We start from the raw sequence: 16,366 nt of genomic DNA, 5'->3' as shown, positions 1-16,366 counted from the left end.
TGCGGATGAAAGACTTAGAGAGTTAGTCAAAGATACAAGGGTCATGAGGGGTCCTGAATGCAATACTGATCATTACCTTCTGATCTCAAAAATTAACTTAAGGGCATGTGATACTTACAGTTTCCCCGGCTTTTTTCCCACAAAAATGAAATTTTTTAAAAACTGAAATCGGAGATGCTATAAAATATCATAACAGACGTCCCCGGACTCTTTTTTGAGGGATAATAACACAAAAAAAATATTGTGCTAAATAAAAATTTTATGCATATGTATTATTTTGAGGTTACGTCGTTTTTCATCTCTGCCTTTCCGATAATCTGGAAATTATTTATGAAATAAACTTTTTTGATTACCTGCAAAAAGGATTAGTTCCGGGAGATTAGTTACTATGTTTATTTGCAAGTCCCAAGTTTTCGGCCAAAAATATTGTGTAGTTTGGAAGTAACGCACAGGAGAATTGTAACATACATAACCTCCAAATGTACAAACGTTGTTAGCAATATCAGAAAAAATTTTTTGAAAAAAAACACAAATAAAGTGTGCGGGGACGTCCGTTAGCATGTTCGCTATCATTTCCCAAATTTTTAAGACAAAATATTGATTATTCTAGAAAAAAGCCGTCGGAACCTAAAACTGGTAAAATCGATACTAATTCCTAAGCGCTATGCAAATTAATCAGATTTTGCTAAATTAAAACTTTTTTGAATTAAACAAAAAAAAAGTGTGTGGGACTTCCGTTAGCATGGTCGCTATCATGTCCCAAATTTTTAAGTCAAAATATTGATTATTAAAGAAAAAAAGCCGTCGGAACCTAAAACTGGTAAAATCGACAATTTTCTAAGTATCACATGCCCTTAAGTCGGGGTTGGAGAAAAAAGAGACCCAAGAAAGCAAAACAAACGCGAATCAAAATTGAGAACCTACAGAAACCGGATGTGTGAATAGATTTCCAAAATAAGCTAATCGAAAGCATAGATAGGGCAACATGGGAGGACCGTATAAAAAACAAAGATTTAGAGGACGCCTGGACAATGTTACGGGATATCCTTGTTAGATGTACGATCGAAGTGTGTGGTACCGCAGTTGTAGGAAGAATGTTTGGTGATGCGTGGTGGAATGATGAAATCCAGGCTGCCCAAAAAGCAAAAAGAGAAGCGTGGAAGAGAACTTTGAACATCGCAGGTCTTAGCAATGAGGAAATAAGTAGACGTAGAAATGATTATAGACGCGAAAACAGGATACTTAAACGATTAGTTAAAGAAAGTAAAGATACAATTAGAGCAGAAGAAGAGAATTAGGAATTAGGTATAAAATTATATGGGTACATTACAAAATGAGCAATTAAATAAGGTAAAATATTAGAAAGCGTTGCGAAATTTATTAAATATATTATTGCAATAAAAATCACAAGGCATTTAGATATAAAGAAAGGAGGTAATACAAAAGTTGAACACACAACTAGTTTAACTTTTCCTAATTTTTTATAGCAATATTTATTTTTAAAACATTTCTATCAGTTCTTTTAACCTTACAAAAAATACAACTTTTCGTTTAAAAATAGATAACTCTTATCTAGTGACTACAATAGAAAACTGCGATTTTTAGTACACATAACATTTGTAATAGAGCACCTTACTATGTTGCTCTAGGTTAAATTAGCAAATACAATTATAAATCACAGTGTTGTAAAAATGGAAATTCTGTAAACATTTATAAATTTATATTGTCTAGTACGCAGTAGTACCTAGCACGAATTAATATTTTTCATAATTAAAAAACGTTTTCTAAATGCAAAAAAAGAATTAAATTTCTAACCACCAAGTTGCCTTACCTTGAATTTAGTTCGTGCGTACTTTTTTGATGTTCTAATCAAAAAAATATACATTTAAACTATAACTATTTATAGTTTATATTTTAACCTGCTGTTCATTCATTTGACCTGTGGGGTGACAGGTTTGCGCCAATAAATGAACACAGCGTTCGTTCACTGGAACACGGGCAATTTAAAGTTCCAGTAGGTGAACAATCATTTATTAATAAAAAAAACGTACTTTTTGTGAAAAAACCCTGTGAAAAATTGAATAATAATATCTTACAACTATAACAGCACAGCTTTGATGCAGAAAAGGTAAAGAATTTTTTTGTAAAAGCAGCGTAAACAAGGAGTTGCATAGACACGTACGTTATAGTGGTCGATGACTTTCTTACCATCACTCACCATAATCGATGATGCTTCACATTCAAGAAATTTTTTAAATTATTCACAAGAATTTACTGCAATGAATTGTATATTAAACTCTTCAAAATTGCTTCAAGATTTCAAATATATAGAAATTCATAAAGGCATTAACTTTCAAAGGTTATATTTATATATTTTTCGCATTAGTGTTCATTCACTGGTGACTGTTCAGCCACTAGATCACTCACCCTATAGACATGACCCACCCAGTGTTAAATATTCTCGTACATCTTTAAGATAGTCTTAGATTGTTGATATGATTTTCAGGGGAGTCCCTTATGTTATCAAAAATCACACCCGTTAAATAATTACATTTGATAATAAAAAGTTGCGAATTTAATTTAACTATGAATGGCCCGTCCAAATACTCGAGGTAATTGGCAACTTATCAATTATCCTTATTTATTATTTTTCGAAATCCTAATAGCGAAAATTCAAGTTCTAACAGATTTTCGAATTACGGTATGTATTAAAAATGCCCAGTTATTAGCAACCTGAAAGACGAGGACGAACAACATTATAGTTTGCCACATATTTTTATTGATAGATATCCATATACTTTTTCTCGTTGTCACTATTGTTGATTTGAATCGTTTATATTGGTATATTTACTTTGTTATTTCAATTGTAACTTTCAATACGATGTAAAGGCCTTCTAAAATTATCTATGACTTTTTCATTTATTATGACATTAATTAATCAATCTATGAGAAGTTTTATTTCCAGAAAAATTAATTTATAAGTCAGTCCATTGAACTTTGAATCTAAAAAATCTGTGCTTTAAAATTTAATCTTAATTTTATTGATTTGAAAGAAAGAAATTTGTTACAACACGCTCAGAAATAATCTGAAGAATATCTTTACATCTTGAATTTTCAAGTTAGTGAATTCGATTTAAATTTACATATATTAAATATATGTATTCAAAGTGTCTATGCGAATTGAAAATATTTTTGCTCAACATATTTCGGGATGATATTGCTGTCGGTTTTTGAAGCATAGTGATATGTAATTTTAATCTGGTCGTTTTTCAAAAGTTAATTTTAATTTCGCTTCCTCGCGCGAGAAAAATTGCTTCCGTGGTACTTACTGTAAATATTACGAGGGTTTTTCAAAAATATAAAAGCATACACGGTAGGCTTATTTCCTTTGATTAATCTACTCATTTCTATCACTTTTAAAAGTTTAAATTTATTTATCTTTTTTCTTGTTTGTTTCAGGTGAAAATATTAGGTTGGAAATATTATTTTATATTTTTTGTGATAATTTTGTATGAAAAGCGAAAATTATTTAATTTACAGTTTTGTTTCAGATGTAATTTAGAAAATTAAAAATGTCATTATTATTACTAATTTAAATTACTTTCTTTTGTCTCAAATAAAATTGTGTTTAATAATGACCCGACTGATAAATAAATATTTAATTTTCTCTGGTTAAGTGGCTCTCTTCTATCTGTATGCACGTTTGAGAATATTCTTTCTTGTTTATAATCATTATTTGCTTCATATAATTCATTTGAAAAATAGAGCCCTCCGAAATCTGTATTCTTACATATTTTTAAGGTAATAATTCATTAAATGAATTTCAAAGAATTTAGGTCATTTAATGTTTTGTAATACATAAGTAATGAGCCTTTGTACATTATTTTACACTTAATATGTACTGACAAACTTTTTAATAAAATTTTTTATTTTGTTTCAGGTAGATATTTTAAATAAAAATTATGTTGCTACAGGTATTCTGAGTGATAAAAATTCCAAAGATGAATTTACTGATTGTTTTTGAAGGTTGGTGTACTGCGTACTTAAGTTAAACCTTGTGTGTAAACTCGGGTACCCGGGTGATCACCATGGTACATGGAGGCCGAAATATAATTTGGGGTTTTCTGAAGGTGACTTGTTTGATTATTTCAAGTTTATATATTTTTGACTGTTTTTCTGGGAAGCACTTGGGATTTGTTGAGGTAATAATAGTAGGGGTGGTCTTCGAGGGGTTTAAATATTATTATGGGGCTCGGAATATAATTTGGGGCTTTTCAAGGCGACTTGTCTGATTATTTCAAATTAAAAATTTTGTAACTGTTTTGCATGGATGGAGGCATTTGGGCTTTGTTTACGTAAAAGTGGTAGGGGTGGTCTTCGAGGGTTTGCTCAAATTCTTTATGCTCTCGGAAATATAACTTGGTATTTTATGCAGGTGATTTATTCGATTATTGCCAATTTATATATTTTTTTGTTACTGTTTAGTGTGGATTTGTTTGAGAAAAAAAAATTGGATTTGTTCAGGAAAAAGTTTAAGGATTGATTTTCGGAGGGGAGGGGGCTGCACATTATTATGGGGTTGGGAATATAGCTTGCTTTTTTATGGTGATTTGTGTGGATATTTCAAATTTCTAAATGTTTGACTGTTTTGCAGGTGCTTTTGATTTGTTTAGGTAAAAGTGGTAGAGTTGGTCTTAGTGGATTGTTGAATATATTATGGGGCTGGGAATATAAATTGGTGTTTTTTTTTAAGTGACTCGGGTGATGGGGTTGGGGTACTGGCTGTCCACTATAAAAAAATAATTAATTTTTGAGTGATTTTCGAAGGTTGTTAAAATTTATTATGCGGTTGGAAATATAACTTGGAGTTTTCTGAAGGTGACATGTGTGATTATTCGAAATTTATCATTTTTAAAATATTTTGCGTGTCGGGACTTGGGTTTTGTTGAGGTAAAAGTGGTCGGGGTGGTTTACTTGGGGGGGGGGGGGGGGGGTCATTACGGGATTGAGAATATAACTTGTGCTTTTCTGAGGGTGACTTTTGTGACCATTTCAAATTTCTAAATTTGTTGACTGTTTCGCGTGGTCTCTTCGGATTTGTTCAGGTAAAAGTGGTAGGAGTTGTCTCGGTTTTTTTGCATATTATTATGGGGTCGGAAATATAACTTGGAATGCTTTGGGCTGCGAGAACATTTTTTTAAACAGTTAAAAAATGGATCCCTTATGCCTCAAAATTTGGTCCTTCTCTTACGAATTTAGAAATTGAAAAAAGGAGGTGGGCATTCGGGGTGTGTTATTGACCTGACCTTATTAGAATTATTAATAAAGGCGTTAACTATGACAAGGAGGGTGAAAAATAAATTGATAAAACAATTCCGAAGGTAGATTACCTTTAAATTTGTATTTTTAAAGCTTTATGCTGAATAAAGCTTTCTCGTTTCTGCTCAGGAAATTTTCTTAAAGGTTCCTCTGTACTCAATGACAGTTATGAATTTTTGACTCTTTCCATTTCCAATTAATCAAACGCTCAATTTGCAAGATCTGAAAATCTGAAACAGGGATTAGATCGATTGTAGAACTACATTATACATATATTTTTTAAAATTTCGGAATTTCAATGTTGTCATTTCCATGCCTTAAATGCTGATACGTTCTTCCATTAAAAGAACGAACTAAGTTATTAAATACAAATACTCAGAATGTTTTGATGAAAATTAAAAATTAAACTTTCACAAAAATTCGGGCAGAAATGATAAAAATTAAATTTTTTAATATTCCTCACTTTTAATTTAAAAAATTAAAAATATATCATACCTATATTAAAGAGCTTACAAAATATGGAGAATCTAAAGTTTCAAACATTCAAATCCGATAGAAAATACAGGAAATGAATAAATCGTGTTTTACATTTTACAAAAATAAAAGAAATTAATCGTCCAAATAGGAAACTAGGTTTAAAACGTTTTTCCAAATTCAATCGAAAATGGCGGTACTGATTACCGAAGTTAGAAACAGATTTTAACTTATAAATTCGATTGAAAGGCAGTTGCAATTAAAACTATCTAAACAAAAGGATGCAAATGCTCAGGAATCAAAAACATTCAAATGTAAAATAATGCTATTACTATAAACCAGCAAAATTGAATGTAAATTTACACCAGCCTTAATAATTAGTTTCGTTTTATTGTATTTATTGTATACTTTAATTCTATTTTTCTTCGTCTAAGAGCCCACCATTTTTATAGAAAAATTTTCTATTTAATTTCTTATTTTTCTTTGTGTGTTCACACAGCTTTTTTAATTTTAAAAGCTTAGGGTCCTCAAAATATCTTAGTAGTTTTTTTATCACATGATACACATTTTTTATATAGTAGCTTTGGTTTACCCTCAATAATTTAACGTACCTTTTTCTATAAAAGATAAAGATTATAAAAAAATACGATAATATGAGAATGGTGGTCTATCATTTCGCCACATGGTGCCGAAAAATGGAACTAAAAAGAGTAGGTATAATTTTAAACCTGTATTTTAATTTTTGCATAAAAATGTTTTTACGATTATTTTTTTCACGACTAATACTAAAAACAAATATTCATCAAAAACAAATAGTGTTAGATAGAATTTTCATCTTATACAGTGAAAAAACACATTCTTGTGAAATAGTAAAAAAAAAAAAAACAATTATTTCATGTGAGTTTCAATGCATTGTAAGCCTAAATAAACTTTAATTAATGTATATTAATATTAAATAAAATAATTAATTAATTAATATTAATGTATATTAATTTTGTTTCCGATCAAGACTTATTTTTAATAACCAATAAAACTTTAAACTCCAAAAAAATTGTCAAAACACTTCTTGATACGAAGTGCTATATTTTATTTACACATATAGTTTTTTTTTAATCAAAAACAAATTTAATTTTCATTTAACTAAGTAAGTTTGTAGCCTCCTGGCAACTAAGAAAATATATAGGACTAAATCACTGGTTTATCCTTGTCAAAAATGTTCTAAAAAATATTTCTTATGATAATGAACACAAAGAACAAACTATCACTATTCGCTAAATTAAGTTAGTTCGAAAGATTGACACTGAAAATATTTGGCAGAGGCATTATCATTTTCTCAAGAATGTAAACGATAGAACAAACATATTTTGCTTGATCATCATTTAGATCAGTTTCGAAACTTAGACAACGATTGTCCGGGGCGTTCAAAAACCCTCCCCATATTCTTCAAGTCTACGGAACTCAAGTATGTACAAATTTCGTGAACTATAAGACTCGGGAATTTAATTCGTAGGATCGACTTTAACAGTCCCTCGCTTGACTCAGTCAATTTCCTCCTCTCTACTCCTATTTTTGTACGATATGCAAACATCGAAGCATAACACGGAAACTGTTTCTTCAAATTTCCTGAGATTAATTTAGACACTATGTTTTGATTCCCCACACAAAATGCCAACTGACTGTCATTCTTCGTTAAAATGTCGTAATATGTCACCCTCTTTACGACTTCTTTACACTTCATTTGTAATAATTCTTGCTTACATCTCTCGTAGAAACAATTAATTAACTCGCTTTTGGCTAACTTTAAATTTATATTGCTTACAGATCTGCCTGCAGATTCTCTTAAAGCTATCACACGAACGATTAACTTTGCTACTGTTTCGTATGGACACGTTTCGGGGTTTAAATTGTACAAAAATAAAATTAAATCGTCTTGTATTGTATCCATTGAATATTTTAAGGCTGTATTCCCTTCATTATTTATAACATCAAGGTCAGCTCCGTACTCTAAAAAAACTTCAGCAGCTTCAAAATCACCTTCTTGAGCCGCAATGTGAATCGGAGTATTTCCCATTTTTTCTTGAGCATTAACGTCAGATCCATAATCCAACAGAAGTCTAAACAAGTTACGTTGCTCTCTTGAATTTCCAAAAGAAATTGCACAATGCAATGCTGTTTTATTGTCACCGTTTGTGGCTCTGACATGAGCCCCAAAATCCAGAAGAAGCGCAACAATATTCCTATCTTTTTTAACAGTACTAACAGCAATATGAAGTATTGAATTACTAGAATTTATATTGAAATTAACACCCTTGCTTAAAAGACAGATGAACGTTTCTGTTTTCCCATTAGCAATCGCATGAGAAAAAGGAGTGTAATTCTCCTGACAAACCGAATTAATATTCGCTCCGAATCTAAGCAACGCTTTCACAATCTCTAGACTACCGTTGGCAGAAGCTAGATGAAGGGGTGAAACTTTTTCGCACTCAATATCGGCAGGAGCCCCACAGTTCAAAAGAATTTCAACTACGTCCAAGTTGGAATTATCAACAGCAATAATTAAGGGCCTAAGACCTCGACAAGAACGCAAATCGTGAATACAATCAGAGGTGTAATTAAATGATTTAATAGTGCTATCCTGATCTTGGATGTTAACATCCGCGCCATAATTAACAAGACACTCAACAATTTCATTCCGATTTCTCTGAACCGCTATCAACAGTGGAGTCGCGTCGCTTAAATTTGTCGCATTCAACTCTGCACCGTTGCTCAGAAGCAGTTTTAGAATTTTCATGTTCCCTATTGCTGCCGCGAAATGAAGAGGCGAATCTCCAGAAACCTTGAGATTAACATCCGCACCACACTCTAACAGGATATCTGCAACTTTATAAAATTCTCTTTCTACTGCACAATGTAAGGCACTTCTTCCGTCGTTACGAATTTCATCAACATCCGCCCCGTTTGCCAGAAGAAGCTTGACTATCCTAATGTGGCCATTTTCAGCTGCTTCACAGAGTGGAGTTGAATAATTATCAGTCCTCGCATTCAGATCTGCCCCTTGCTCGAGAAGAAGTCTCACAATATCGTCGCGTCCATTGTGAGCGGCGACACACAAGGCTGTATATCCTTCTTTCCATTTTTCTTCTCGCTTCGAGTATATATTGCAGAATTCCATAACCATTTCTGAACTTCCCTTTTCGACCGCAATATGCAAGGCAGATCTTCCAAACACATCCGTGACATCGACGTCGATCTCATTCTTCAGAAGTAACTTCAACACCGCTCCTCGATTTTTCAAGACCGCAGTATGCAATGGCGATTCCTTGCATTGCGAATTAAGAACAGCCGAATGTCCTCTCTGTAAGAATAATTTGACTATTTTCTGGCAGCCTTTCTGGATGGCTAGTTGGAGAGGCGTGTAGCCATCGAGAGCTGGCAGAGCGAGAACAGAATTTATCTCAGGTACGCGATTTAGAAGAATTTCAACTATGTTTGTCCACTCTTTGTCCACTGCACAGTGAAGAGGAGTTTTTCCGTACTTTCCAATTGCTGTTACATCTGCACCATATTCTAAGAGAAGATGGAGGATGTCCTCGGAACCATTTTCGACTGCGATATGCAGAGGAGTCGTTCCATTTTTCCAGGAGAGGTTAACATTTGCTCCTTTATTCAGAAGACATTCAACAATTGAGAGCTTGTCCATTTTCACAGCAGTTAAAAGAGAACTGTGATCATCTTCTAGCGTGGGGATGTATTTGGCTCTTCTACGAGATGGAGGGAGTTCAAAGTTCAAAAGAGTCTCAATCATATCAGTTTGTCCTTGTTCGATGGACCAGCAAAGTGAAGTTTTGCCTCTTTTGTCTTTTGAATAAACAGGTGCTCCGCGATTTAAAAGGAGGTTCACGATCCCAGAATTTCCGTTTATCACTGCCACGTGAAGAGAAGAGAGGCCGGTTTCAGATTTTGCGTTAAAGTTGGAATGTTTTTTGAGAAGGAGAGGAGCGATTTTCTCGTTACCACATTCAGCAGCAAGGTGGAGAGGAGTATAACCGTATTTGAGTTGGGAATTAACAATGGCATTGATGTTAACGCCGTATTCGAGAAGTAGATCAATAATCTTGGAAGATTCGTGATCAAATTCGTCGTGATGAAGAAGACTGCCTGAAATAGCGGGATTTCGATAAACAACAAGATGAATGGGCATGAGTCCGTCATCATTTCTTAAGCTGTGTGATGCGCCTCTTTTTAACAGCAATCCAACTAGTGAAGAATCTCCATGGAGGACAGCTGAGTGGAGGGCTGAATTACCTCTGTAGTTGTTTCTACTGTCTCCATTGACTTCGCAATTTTTTTTTAGAAAGAATCTAGCTATTTCGGTGTGCTTGTGTAATAAAGAAGCACATAGCAATTCATAGTCGGGGTACCATGGGGACGAATTTGTCAAAGAATTAGTGATGTGTATTACTTCTTTTAAATTTCCCATATAAACTTCTGTATATAAGTTTTCCATTATATCTTCGTAGTCCTCCATGATTATATGTCTTTGATGATGCAATTATCGTTTCGAAGAAGTAGTTCTTATATTTGAGTCTTAATTCCACGAGATATTATTTGTCCTGAAGGCATTTTAGAAACCTGGAATACAAATCAAATGTCAATTTAATTAGGGTTGCCATATCGAAAATGAAATTATGCGGATTTTTTCCCTGTTTTATATAGATTATATTTTCTTATATTTCCGAGCGACCGCTGCAGTGAAAGTATAAAATTCTCAGTTTTCTCCCAGCTCACAAAAGAATGTTTACAATAATTGAAATTCAAAAATACCATCTCTTACACTGTAAACAAAATCTACTGAATTTTACATCTCTGATGAATGTAAATGAAAGGAGCTTCGTGGATCGGAGTAACTTTACGAAAAATTGTAATAATCCACCTAGCAATTAATTTTACCATTAAATCTGTTGTGATATTCTAATTCGGCCGACAATTTTACCCACGAAAATGTAAAATTCCTTATGTGAAAGAATAAAATAAAATTTATTAGGGCGGCACAGGTTTCGAACACTCGAAGTTCAAATTTCGTATAAAATTTCATGGAGATTGAACAAACAGAAGCCGGACACGTTACCACCTACCTAAAACACATAAGATACTATATGGGTATTTTTTTGATGTTTAAATATTCCATAACAAAAATATTAAATATACGTTTTGAATAACCACATTTTTTTCATTCCAATAACCGAAAATGTAAAAAGGAAAAATAAGAATAGCTCGAATTTGATCTATTTGTGTGTGAAAGCTGTCAAAGAAATTTGAACATAGCTGTCAATGTCTCCAAAATTAGAGGATGAAGGCATCGATAAACAACGAAAACGAGAGACGCTTTTGTATTCACATATTATTTGATTAATTATTCTAAATTTTCAATTAATTATAAATCACAAATCTTACAGTTTCCGCCAGGGTAAAAGTAAAGATTTTTGGTCAAATTAAAATTCTGAATATAAAGTTCACAAGACGGAATGTGTAATTTTATTTTTATCGAGTATTTGTATTACACTGCTGTTCGAGGGTCCTTATATTTACATCGCTAGAGGATGTAATTTTTACACAGTTTTGTAACATCACACTTGAAGTAGAATATTTGTTTTGTTTAATAAAATAAATAAAAAACCCTAGCGTGTGGCAGTAGGGTCACACGGTAGAAGTGAAACTTTGATGGATTAACTTTCAAATAAAAATAGAGACTTTCGCTGGTTGTTCCAAAAAATCTTTTATTTCTGTCTTCAAAATTTGAAAATATTAAAAAAATATTTTTTCAAAAATCCCATGTTTTTGTATTTTCAATAGTTTTTTAAAAGTTTCCGCTAATAGAAGAAAGCCATCTTATCAGCATTATGCGTAGATTTTATTTCCTCAAAATTTCATTTTGGCATTTTTCTCCTAAATGATGCAAAATATAGCAAAATAGTAAGAGGTATATTTCATAGAACTGTTTTAGACGTGCAAACTTTTACCTCAACATTTTGTCGCATCTGTTTTCTCGCATTCTCTTGTCCATAAATGTTATTATTTGGCCCGCAAAAAACTCACAAGGACATCTTCTTTCTTTGTGAAATTTAAAATTCAACAAAAAATGGACAAGAAATATAATTTCGGGTCGTTCGATAAAATCGACTTTTAATATTTTTAGAAAAACTGCTGCCATTTTGTTCACTTTAAACCTTTTTGAAAGTATCCGGCTGATTTTGAAAGAAGATGATAGACGATATTAAAGTAAGGCCAAAATTCGGGGCCCTTCATCTTTTTTTATTGCAGCTCTCTTTAAGAAATCTCTTAATTGTTCAATAAAAAGAATGAGATTTTTTTCTTTATTGATTGAAAAACCTTTCTTGGTTAAAAATTCAACTCTTTTGTAAAAAAAATCGTATTTTATGTTTGAAATATCACCAATTTCACTTTTTTCGAGAATTCATTTTTTCAATCAAAGATTCATCAGTTTGGTTGAAAATTTAACTATTTTCTGGGAAATTCCTTTTTCTTGGTTGAAAATCAATTATTTTAACTGAAAAGGTAATAATAAAATTTTACATTAGGAAATATTGAATTTTTGTCAGTTTTATTATGAACACAAATGTGACATTCTTTGTCAATGCCCTTCAACTGAAACTCAATTCATAATTATGTCTGTGAATTTGGCAACATTCCTTTCTTTGAGATTTTCAAATGACCTAATTGAAACTATTAAAGTCTTCCGAATTCAACGATATGATCAGTCTTAACCCAAAAAGTTTCGTAGAGAGCAAAACATCCCAAAAAACGTGTGTTTTTGGTATTCTTTTTCAAGTCGACTTCCACCTGTTCCCAGAGCTTGTTCGAAGTTAGAAAAAATTTTAAAAATCAGATATTCTTTATAAAATATTTAATGCAATAAATTTTGTTTAATTTTGAAATATTCTTAATAATTTACTGTTTGCAGGGATTTATTCCCAAATACTTTATTTTGAGAACAGGAGAAAATCGAAGCTTGAAAGGGGAGGCCGAAAGTCCTGTTTTTGGTATGTTTTGCCCTCTAACTATTGACAACAATTTTGTAGGATAAAATGTATCACATCGTCGAATTCGGAAGATTTTAAACCCCGACTTTAGAATCAGAAAGAAGACGATAATGAACTCAAGTCAAAAACTATAGAGGTTTAAAGAAAAATGAGGGTTTTGTTGAAAAAGAAAGAACAAAATTTAAATATGCGCATCGTAGAAAATTTGTTTGGGAAACCAAAAAAATACTTAATACATACTTTCTTCAAGTATGTAGAACTTGCAAAATTTGAAATGAATTCGGTCTTTCTTGAAATTTTTTGAAATTAGATGTTCAATCATTTACATGTATAAAATTTAAACTCTCAGCACTATTGAAATAGACAATTTTTTATTTCAAATACTTAGGGCTTTTAAATTGAAACAGTTCAATTTTTAACTTTCAAATCTGTAAATTACTTATAATTTTGAGCAGATTCCGAATCGTCTTGTAAAATTAATAATTGTTCAATTTTTTATAATCGAAATTTAGATCGACTTAAAAAATCAATAATTAGTTTATATTTATAGTTGATCAACTTAAGACGTTTCTTATCAAAAATTTTAAATTTCAAAAGCTTTTAATTACTTTGTAATATTGTTTACAGACGTTCTAGGTGTACTGTCAAGTTCAAAATTACTTAATCTTTAACTTGATTTATAAAATTTTAAAAAGGCTCATTGATTCGTGCAACAAATTGAGGCAAAATTCGTAATTTGCATTTAATTTTGTTTACGACCGTGTATTCTATTCCTTAACATGTTCTTTACAATATTATATTTATCACTGTTTTATTAAATATTCATTAGCAAATTTTTAAAGATTTTCATTTCATTTAACAGTTCTACGTGTTTACCAAATTTCATACAAAATGAAGTTAGCTTAAAGGTAACGAAAAGATATCCTATTCTTCGTAGAACCCATCGAAATAATTGTTCGTCTAATTTTTCTAAATAGAAAACGTCCACTTAAAAATGAAGAACCAAAATTGAACATTTTTAAACTAAAAGATTTTAGAATTAAGAATTGTATACTGAATGAATTAATAATAGAAAAAGTTAACAATTGAACTTCACACGAACAAAATGTTTAATCAATGTATTTCAAATTGAATTCATCATGAGATACGAAATTGATGATATTTCAATCCAATCGATTGTTCTTTTAAAAATTTAAAAGAATTCCCGGTAAAAAAAAAATCATTCTCATTTCTTTATTTTTACCGATTATTTCCCGATTGAATATTCATCATGCATTTGTTTAAATTTTATCTATTAAAATATTATTAATTTTTTAAAAGTGCAATCTTTCTCTAAAAAATAGGTGTATCAGGAAAAATCTCTCAAAGAAAGGAATGTTGCCAAATTCACAGACATAATTATGAATTGAGTTTCAGTTGAAGGGCATTGACAAAGAATGTCACATTTGTGTTCATAATAAAACTGACAAAAATTCAATATTTCCTAATGTAAAATTTTATTATTACCTTTTCAGTTAAAATAATTGATTTTCAACCAAGAAAAAGGAATTTCCCAGAAAATAATTAAATTTTCAACCATAAAATACGATTTTTTTTACAAAAGAGTTGAATTTTCAACCAAGAAAGGTTTTTTAATCAATAAAGAAAAAAAATCTCATCCAAAATGTTAAGTTTTTAAGTCATAAAGACGAATTTTTGAAAAAAAAGGGTTGAATTCACAATCCAAAAATATGCATTTTCTACCAAATGAATTGAATTTTCGAGTAAAAAGACGAGTTTTTAACAACAAAAAAAGTCCATTTTCACCTAAAAAAACTTAAACAAAAAAATTAATTTTCAATAAAACAGATGAATTTTTAACCAACAAGATGAAATGTCGACAGAAAAATTCGGGTTTTTCAATACCAATCTCTTCAGTTGGGAACTTTATTAGAATTTCAGGAACATTAATAATAAGTTCATAAATTTTTATTATTTCTTTAAACAAATTTAATCAACAAATGCATTAATCAGGCATTAATTTACAGATTTTTTTTTCTATGTCAACTTTTTTAAATAGAATATCGAAAAAAAAATTTTCATCGACAGATGCTCGAATAATGCATATGTTTATTGAATTTTTTTTAAAAATATATAATTTATCAACAAATTATGAATTTTGCTGAAATCAGCATGAAATTCCCCATTAAAAAAACTGACATCGAAAAAAAAACGAATTGTTCCGTCCACAGATGCCCGAATAATGCATTTTTTTGTTAAATTTGTAAAAATCATCAAATTGATATAATCATCATGAATGTTGTCGAATTTATTATAAAGATCTAAATTAAACGTCTGACATCAAAACAAAACAGAATTTTTCTGCCGAAAAATGCCCGAATAATGCATTTTGTTTATTGAATTTCTTTAAAAAAACATAAGGAAAATAAACAAATTATGAATTTTGATAAAATTATCGCAAATGTCCTAATTAAAAAAAATTTACATCAAAAACAACGAATAGTTCTGTCGAAAAATGCCTGATTACTGCATTCGTACATTAACTTTGTTTATCATATAAACAATTATAATCATAAGAGACATTTATATATATATATATATATTGTTAGCATTCAAATTTCTTGCAATATAACTTGATTAAACGTATATTTGTGGAAAATCGTAGAAAAAATTTGTTCAAAAAATAAATTGTTTATAAAATTTTTGTGTGTAAATTGTCTAATATTGGAATATCCTTAATTAATGTTACTCTATGCAACCAAAGCGATTTCAACCATTTTTCTGTTATTGAATGAGTCTAAAGTTCCTAACGTTAACGAATAACGAAAAAATTTTTTTTTTAACGTACGAAAGCTGCCATTTTACAGTAAAAAATAATTGCGTACAACCCTAAGAACTGCCTCAAGCAGCTTCAACCCTTCAACGCATATGGAACTCACCCCCTCACCCCTAAATTTTCCGAAAATTCAATAAAATCAACCTAATTAAAAAATACGCCAGGTTTTTGCTGATATGGTTTTCTGTTGACGCCAAAAACGTAGAAAAAAAGTTTCATCCCCGTATATCATGTTGAACTCACCCCACTCACGACCCCTAAGTATATTTTGAAAATTCAATAAAATGCACCTAATTAAAAAATACGCCAGGTTTTTGCTGATATGATTTTCTGTTGACGCCAAAAACGTAGGGAAAAAGTTTCATCCCCATATCTCATGTGGAACTCACCCCACTCACCCCTAAGTATATTTTAAAAATTCAATAAAATGCACCTAATTAAAAAATACGCCAGGTTTTTGCTGATATGGTTTTCCGTTGGCGCCAAAAAAGGAGGGAAAAAGTTTCATCCCCATATCTCATGTGGAACTCATCCCACTCACCCCTAAGTATATTTTAAAAATTCAAAAAAATGCACCTAATTAAAAAATACGCCAGGTTTTTGCTGATATGGTTTTCCGTTGACGCCAAAAAAGTAGGGAAAAAGTTTCATCCCCATATCTCATGTGGAACTCACC

At 31.0% G+C, this 16,366-nt stretch overlaps 1 protein-coding gene across 1 annotated transcript in view; it reads right to left on the bottom strand.

The window, feature by feature from the left end:
• Positions 1 to 7,002: 7,002 nt before the first annotated feature.
• Positions 7,003 to 16,366, bottom strand: part of LOC117180658 — a 35,924-nt gene continuing 26,560 nt past the window's right edge. Inside the window, exon 5 of the mRNA XM_033373148.1 lies at positions 7,003 to 10,331. Within this exon, the coding sequence (XP_033229039.1) occupies positions 7,178 to 10,331 (3,154 nt within the window). The 3' untranslated portion in view covers positions 7,003 to 7,177. The remainder of the gene's footprint in view (positions 10,332 to 16,366) is intronic.

The sequence above is a fragment of the Belonocnema kinseyi genome, chromosome 9, assembly GCF_010883055.1.
Source record: "Belonocnema kinseyi isolate 2016_QV_RU_SX_M_011 chromosome 9, B_treatae_v1, whole genome shotgun sequence".
Taxonomy (NCBI): domain Eukaryota; kingdom Metazoa; phylum Arthropoda; class Insecta; order Hymenoptera; family Cynipidae; genus Belonocnema; species Belonocnema kinseyi.
This window is presented reverse-complemented; position numbering and strand designations above follow the sequence as displayed.